Raw genomic sequence first — 8,624 nt, 5'->3', positions numbered from 1 at the left:
GTATGACTTCACCCCAACCCTTATCTACCCCCAGTACTAATTTGTGTCACTCGTTCCGCTCAGGGAGACGAACTTGTTTACTTCTTCGAAATGGATATTGTTAGATCGCAGAAAGGTGGTGAGAAGCTCTTCTTCCTAGGATACGCGTATACAAAACAGTCTGATCTGAAGAATGTTATAAGGTGGAGGTGTGCTGACAGGAACAAATTCAAGTGTCGAGGAATTTTAAAAACAAATTCATGTAAACAAAGTCCTGTGTGTTCCTATGACCAAACGCATCCACCTGATTACGATGCTGTAAAGATAGCGAAGTGTCGTAATGATATGAAGAATCGAGCCAAACTCACGGCCGGCGTACCATCGCAAATATATGCAGATATTCTTCAAGGGCAAGAAGATTGAGTTCGTGCACGACTACCTCGGGAAGATACCTGTAAACGTACTATGAGAAATCAACGTCCGTGCAATCCAAGTGATCCAAGAACACTAGAAGATTTGATTTTGGACGGTAAGAGAACATTTCATTTATTTATTTATTGTAATTTCCAAGTTTCCTTGCTCCGTGTTTTATGTCTAGGCACTCTAAGGGACAGTTCGTGGAGTGGTATGTTGCATCTTACGTTTCCATTTATGACCTTATGTAGGAATTTCATATCTGCAGCGTATCTACTTGATTTTGGACATTTTCAATAAACTTCAAGCTTGCCTATTTTCTGATTATATTTCTTTATGCATTGTTTGTCTGTTAGAATATAAAGTCAGAGATTTAACGTATTTTCTTCTGTTCTTTCAGAGGAGTGGAAATTGACGAGCGGAGGAAGCAATGAACAATATCTTATCTACGATAATGGTGCTGACTCTGAAAGTCGGATCCTAATATTTGGTACGAGGGAATGTCTGGAGCTTCTTTCAAAATCCGACACTTGGTTCATGGATGGAAATTTCGCCGTTGCACCAGGACTGTTCAGGCAACTGTATGTTATACTGGTTCCATTGGGAGAGAGTTCTGTTTCTGTTGTCTACGCACTACTGCAAAATAAAACACAGGCAACTTACGAGGAGCTATTTGAGGTAAACATTCATTCCATTTTAATGTAGTCAGGTCAACATAAATAGGTATTTTCAGAAGTTAGTCAAGAGTTTACTTTATGACTAGGAACACAGTCCTTTCTTAGATGATTAACAGATTCCTTATTAATCATTTTTCTATCGAAAATATGTCTTCTTGGAATTATGTTCAAAAAGTTTATTAATTTGCTCTTTTTGTTTAAAATATGTTCTTGATTAAAACATAAAATCTCTGTTATGTTTCTTTTTAAAAAAAATCGCAAATGTTTTTTCTTGATTTTATTAATTTAATAGGAAATACAATATTGAAAGGGAATTTACAGGACAACTATTTTCTCTTTGCAGGCTTTACTGAGCAAGTGTCAGAGCTTCGGTTGCCATCTCTCCCCAGTGAGCGTTGTCTGTGATTTCGAAATTGCAGTTCACAATGCAGTGCACAACAAGTTTGGACATAGTGTTGCCATAAATGGGTGTTTCTTTCATTTGCGACAGAGTACTTGGAGAAAAATACAAGAACTTGGGCTCTCGACCATGTATAAAGAGAACGAGCAGTTTTCTTTATTTTGTTGTCAAATTGATTCTCTGGCTTTTTTGCCATGTCCAGATGTGATCTCCGGCTTGAAGTACCTTAAAGAAATTGCTCCTTCTGAGGCCGAAGAACTGGTAGACTACTTTGACGCGACTTATGTATCGGGAAGTTTCAGAAGAGTTGGAACACATGTTGACAACTCGTTGAGGCTCAGAAGCGTCCCTCCACGCTTCCCTCCTCGAACTTGGAACACTCACGAGGCCACGCTAACAAACAACCCTCGTACAAATAACATCTGCGAGGGATGGAACAATAAGTTTTCGCATTTGGTGGGCTACAAGCATCCTACAGTGTGGAAGTTAATCAGGTGCATCCAACAAGAAAATGCAGCAGTGAAGGCGGTTATTCTGCAGGCTGAGAGAGGACAACTGCCAAAGAAGAAAACCAGGAGAGTATATACCGACATGCAACACAGACTGCGAAATTTGTGCTTTGATTGCAGTGCTAACAAAAGAACATTGGAGGATTTCTTACGAGGAGTTTCACATAACCTAAAGTTGCAATGCATGTAAAGTGACGAAATCAATGGTGATACATATTGTTAGTTAAATAATTGTAAACTGACGAAACCTATGGTGAATATATACTATTTTTGTTACATACTGCATCAATGTTTTTCTTCCTTCCGAATTACATATGATTTGCTTATAACAATTATTTATATTTCCCTAGTTTTGGAATCCAAACGCAGCCACTGGATATGTACAATAAATAAGAATTGTTGCTGTAAACCAAGTGAAAGTTTCAGAATACGTGCCTATGACTTTTGCCTTTGTGGGTACATGCAGTCGTTCGCATTCTAAAAAGGAAGAAGAATAAGTCTGTAGTAGTCGTATTCTGATACTTTGTTATGTTCATGCAATCATGTAAGATTGATTTCGAACTGTACCACGAACATTTTATTAGGATTGGTAACCTTATTCGGTAATATAGTGTATAAATTATCATAAATTAATTTCACACGTATCAGGTATTGCATTTTTACTTTCGCCATTCTCACTTTTGCCATTTTTTCCGTTTTCCATTTTTTCCGTTGCCATTTTTTCCTTTTGCCATTTTTTCCCTTTGCCATTTTTACTTGGCCATTTTTTCCGTTGCCATTTTTTCCTTTGCCATTTTTACCGGACACCATTCTTAATCCGACATTAGACTTCGCTAACTAATTTGCCACGGGATCGGCTTCTTCGTGTTTGTCTGCTCATCAAATGATTGATTAGTTATTCAAACTATATACGCTGTAAAGCTATATAAAATAACGAAACAGAAAAAAAATCCACTTGACGTCTTGTAGTACTATCATCAACTTACAATTTCATGCTCTCAAATCCACACAGAAAACTTCTTGTGGCATTGGTTTTACGGAATGGCCTTGGGGAATAAAGTACGCCCATTTCCTGGTTCAGCTCGAAACAATTCAGGTGCCTTATCGAAGCTGCTCTTGAGCACGCAGGGTTTCTAACCTACTTCGCCGTAATTCAGTTGTTGTATCTTATTTAATATGGTACAGCCAACCGCAGATTAAATAGGAGGAAAAAGATTTTTCCTACGGAAAATAAGTTGGCAATGCTGAGAACACCGAGGCATTCTTGATAAGACGCTTGAGCAGGGTCGAGAAAACTTTCCTGGAAAAGCGCAACCCCAGTATCGAAGGTCATGCTACACGTGGATTGGCAACTTTCGGGAGCATGCTGTCTGTCTACACAATTCTACCCATATACCTGTTTGCTCACATTTTATTTTTCAAATGTAGTTCTGACATTGTAGTCATTTTGCAATTATTTTTATTCGTTCTTATTTTGCTTTGCTTTTATGTCACTTTTATAATTAATCGAAACTATGAAGATGGATGATAAATAGATTAAATTGATGAAGAGACACCTAAAAAAGATATTTACAGACCAGGACTCGAACCCGGAACCTAAAGCGGAAGACCGTCAATAACTCCCGGCCACGAACTGGCTTATAATTTTTGTAATTTCTCAGGAGTATTTTTTGTTCTGTTCATGCATAATGCCTGCTTTCGGAAACTTAATTTATAAGTGACACACTTCGTTCGGTGGGGACAAGCCACGTATTGTTTGAGAAGAGGGACACATCTCGTTCATATACTAGATACAATCATGGACTATACTTGAAATGGCCTCCCCGATGGCGCAGTGGTTGCGTCGTCGCCTAGTAATCAAGGGGTCCCGGGTTCGATACCCGGTGGAGGCACAAGTGGTTCGGATTCCACTTCAAACTGTAGGTCCAGTCCCGATTAGCCTTACTGTGCATAAAGTGAACTCAAAACACCAAATCAATCAATCACATACTTGAAATGTGACGTGCTAAACACTACTTTCGGAGATCAGATGGACAAGGCAATTTTGATATACAAGTTGCATTTTCTCTACTTAGATTATTTATGTCCAAATTTTATCCTAATAGATAATCTCGCAACAACGCAAAATGTTTAAATTAACTCGAATTCACAATGACTCATATACAGTGTGTTTATAAATGAACGGTGCGGCTTCAAAAAATAATAATAAATCTATTTATTACCTTACACGAGCAAAACTTACACCGTAAGCAGCAGCAACTATCCAAGTTTATATAACTTTATTTAAATTTGTATAAAGATAGAAATCGAGAGGGGGCAATTGCCCCTCTGTGCCCCCTTGCAGGTGCTCTTGGCCGTCTGGAAGAAATAGTGCACGAAAGACGTGAAAACTAAATCCATCTTGAGTATCCTTTTGTCTTGCTACTCTTAGATTCTGCAACCTTTCTTTCTATAGTCCAATGTTTGCCTTCCTTACCTCCTAGAATTCATTTCTGTACAAGTTTGAGGGCCAATCTCCCCTGCCCCCTGTGGTTGTGCCACTGCAACGGCGGACCGTTGTTGCTTTGTGAACTTTCATCGGCTTCAAAATACTTCATTTTCTTCAAGAGCACAATATCGTTTAATAACCGGCGATATGATTCCTCTACCCTAAATTTCTGGATTAAAGTATAATAATAAAGGGGCATGGAAATCTGCAAGGGGGGCGAGGATGGCCACCTCTCCCCTTTAGAAAACGAATGTCAGCTAAAAGTATATATTTCACACGTATAATTTGATTTGTCAAAGTAATTTACATTAATTACGTATTATAATGGGGATGCAGGAATGAGATAATTTCGAATACAAGTGGTGTTTCTTGAGGGGGCAACAATATTATCGGGTTAATATGCCCCATGGCATATTTCCCTGCTTCTAAAATATCGACAGATGTCCATGCTTAGGGGGGGCATTCCCCCCCTTGCACCCCATTCGCACGCCTATTGCTACTCATTTCTACACTAGTTGGAAGCTTTATTCAATTTCGAGCCAACAATGTAATTTAATATCAAATCTGGGTTGTTAAACGTCCACGAACCCATAAATTCTAATGGGTTCTATTGGGTTCCGTAACAAAACCGGGATCTTTTTTATCGCACAGTTTAAATTCGGTCCAAGTTGCGTATTCTTTCATTTCAATGTGGAACTTAGACAGTCTTTAAATTGATCCGGAAAGAAGGTCCCTGTGCCGTATTTCAATTGATCCGGAGAAAAGGTTCCTGGAACGAATTGAAATACTTTAAACAAAAAAAGGCTCTTTACAGTCCAGATCCATTTATGCTTGCTAATATTCCCTGCTGAACCGGAATTGAAATGATTTAAAATTCCTGAACCTTTAACAACCCTGGTTGAAATTCATTTTTTTACAAACAACCATATTTTTAACGGCTATTTCACATTAATCCCATACGATATACTGAGTTATTTTTCGCAATGTTCAAAAGAAAGGTAAGAGATTTGGGCTATTCCTTTTTCTGCCTTGATGTTAAATAGATTATATTCGTCACGCGCCTATAACGTTACTAGCTAACATTTGTGAATTGTTCTTTCCTTGTAACGTTAACATCTACCATACTGAATTTATTTACGTTCTTTATGCAGATGGTATGTACCCAACTGCATTTTGTTCCGTTCCGCTACAGTGGTTTACATTTTGTTACATTCCTATGTAACGTTAATTAACCATATTGCCTTTCACTTCATTCCGTTACGGAGGATTGCATTCAATTACGTTCCTATGTACCGTTATTTACTACCATGTTGCATTTCGTTACGTTTTTTGTAACGCTAGTATATGCCATATTGCATTTCGTTACTACGCTCCTTGTAACGGTAGTATATACCATATTGCATGTTACGTTATGTTCCAATGTGCTCATTTCGTTCCGTTCCTTTATAACGTTAATATCTACCATAATACATTTTGTTACGTTCTCTGTAACGTCAGTCTATAACATATTGCATTTCGTTACGTTACATGGGTACCAGCAGCTGAACCATACTCTTCCTCCTACAAAATGGAACGTACCGTGTAACGCAAATTGGGTACGTTACAACTCCCTGGTTTTATACAGCGTATATTGATACAATTGTAGGTTGAATTGTATCTTCTGCCAATATGTTGTATAAAGAAACAAACTACCGGAATACTACGTGAGCTGAGTGTACTTACGCATTTGTCTGATAGGGGGCAGGTTTTACAAGATGGCGGGTCACGGCTCTGATGAGACGTGTTTTGTGCTTGAGTTTAATCATAGTCAGTCAGTTGCCGTTGCCCAACGAAAAATTCCATTCGCCAGTGATACTCACAGCTTCATGAGACAGGGTGCCTGCATAACGGAAAAGACAAGAAGCAGAAGTGGACTACGTTAGAAAGGCTTTCCTACGGGGTTCTACAGGGTGATTCAAAAGTCCCTCAACACCGCCTATAAATGAAAGAAGTAATAAACAAAAATACGATTCCTCTTGATTACTAATAAAGTAATGTGTTATATAAATATAAAGATAATACAATAAATAAATTTTCTTAATAAAGTTACTAATAATGTAAAAGGGATAGACTGAATAGAATTGGCCAGGACAAAAACAGATTAGGTATAAAGGAAACCATATTGCTGCGTTCCAAGCGGACTTGCATCATATTGTTGGCCTACATATTGAATTTAAATCACATTTTTAAATGGGAAGCGGGTTATGTGAAATATCAAATCAGGCTAGAATTTCACGAGACATGCAATTGTGAAGGTTTCCAGTAAAATATTATGACAGCATGATACAAACATGCAAACAAATAATTCGTTTATTAGGTGTGAGAAAGAAAATGCTGGAATGCTCCTAACGCGTGAGGAACGAATCTAAATCGTAAGATTCCATGTACACGAGAACTAAATATATTTAAGAGTTGTTGTTAAATGAAACTTTTAGCCGACCTTCATGGCGGAATGGTTAGCACAGCGCGCTAAGACCCTAGGGTTCTCGGTTTGAATCCTAGCCTGGACATGAGTGCCCTTTGTGACTGTCCCAGCACTCAGCACCTACTCATATTATCATTACCTTGGCCATTAGCCAAGAGTGGTAGGAATCCAAGCAAAATAAACGAAATCACTCAATCGATTAAGCGAGAGATTAAGATTGATTGATTGATTTGGTGTTTTATGTCCACTTTATGTACAGTAAGTCTAATCGGGACTGGACCTACAATTTAAAGTGGGATCCGAACCACTATGTGCTTCCACCGGGTATCGAACCCTGGACCCCTTGATTACAAGGCGACGACGCTACCCTGCGCCATTGGGGAGGCAGAAAAGTTTAAGAAGAGTGCTGCTGTGGAGAATCCCTCGTTTATTTAATTGACATCTTGTTGATTGATTGATTAATATAAAATTGCGGGTGCGTCAGTGCTGATATTATTTGCACCAGTCAAAGTGTACGGTGTACAGCCCCTTACCGTAACTGATGTAGTGCCACTCTAAATTTTTTTTTTTATTATTTTTATAATTTTTGCTTTTCGTTTTATTTTATCATTTAGAAGTTTTAGGATTTCCTTGTTCTTCAAAGTCGCACCCAGTCCCTTGCTTGGCATGGCGAGGAGGAGAACCAAGCCTTGGGGCACGTGACATTGGCTAGGGTGTTCTTTTGTTGTTTCTCTTCCTTTTTTGTGTGTATTAGTGTGTGTGTGTGTGTGTGTGTGTTAGAGCCACTGGACAAGGCTACAAAAAGCCAGCAAAATTGCAAGGACACGGGGGAAGTTTTAGAGTCTTTGGGAGAAGGACAGGACACAAGGAGATAGAGGTGACAACAGTGAGGGTGTATGCGAGAAGGTCTGGAAAAACTCTGTGTATGTGCGTACAGGGATGCAGACCGGTGCTTTGGAGGGGACAAGTAGGCGAAGTGCGATTGGTGGACAGATGACAGCACCGTGCAGAGAGAGGAACTGTGTTTTGGTCTTTGGTAAATTGAACTACTTCCGTGTGATTACTGAACAATAATTATAACAAATCACACCATGTCGCCGGAACATGAGCCAGCCTAGGGGAAGTTAAAGGAATCCGGGACCTGGAGCCGTAACCAGAGCCCCCTTTACAGAACCCGTCCAACAACGGACGACAACCACCCCCTCAATCCAAAGGAAGAACAGTGCATGAGTGAAGAAGCGATTCTAGGTACAGTGCACCGCATAATTGACAAAAGTAAGGGATCGCTACAAACATTTACTTATGGCCATATGTTACATAAGGATTACTTATGTTTGTGTTGTATGAGCTATGCCGGATTATTATACAGGGTTATTCAAAAGTAAAATTAATTTATTTTTAAGTGAAAAGAGATACAAAAGCAATTCTGGTGGGAAAGAAGAAACGAAGGTTGTAAATTTACCTGGGCAATTACAAATGTTGGATATGAGCACCCTGGGTAACACGACAGATGTCAAAACGATAATCCATTTCTTGCCAGACACGTTCCAACATATCCTCGGTTATCAGTAGGGCTTGGAAGTTGAGGAAAAATCTTGTTTTTTCCAAGTGTCCGAAGACGAGGCCCAACATAATATATGTTCATTTTGGGTCATTGTAGGCCAGAAAAAGAGTGGGTTTATTTTGTCCTTTT

At 39.0% G+C, this 8,624-nt stretch overlaps 1 protein-coding gene across 1 annotated transcript in view; it reads left to right on the top strand.

The window, feature by feature from the left end:
• The first annotated feature begins 444 nt into the window (after positions 1-444).
• LOC146002937 (uncharacterized) overlaps positions 445-8,624 on the top strand; it is a 74,122-nt gene continuing 65,942 nt past the window's right edge. Inside the window, exons 1-3 of the mRNA XM_083141094.1 lie at positions 445-508; positions 794-1,071; positions 1,414-2,049. Of these exons, the coding sequence (XP_082997220.1) occupies positions 445-508; positions 794-1,071; positions 1,414-2,049 (978 nt within the window). The remainder of the gene's footprint in view (positions 509-793; positions 1,072-1,413; positions 2,050-8,624) is intronic.

The sequence above is a fragment of the Lepisma saccharinum genome, chromosome 19, assembly GCF_977018435.1.
Source record: "Lepisma saccharinum chromosome 19, izLepSacc3.1, whole genome shotgun sequence".
NCBI lineage: Eukaryota > Metazoa > Arthropoda > Insecta > Zygentoma > Lepismatidae > Lepisma > Lepisma saccharinum.
This window is presented reverse-complemented; position numbering and strand designations above follow the sequence as displayed.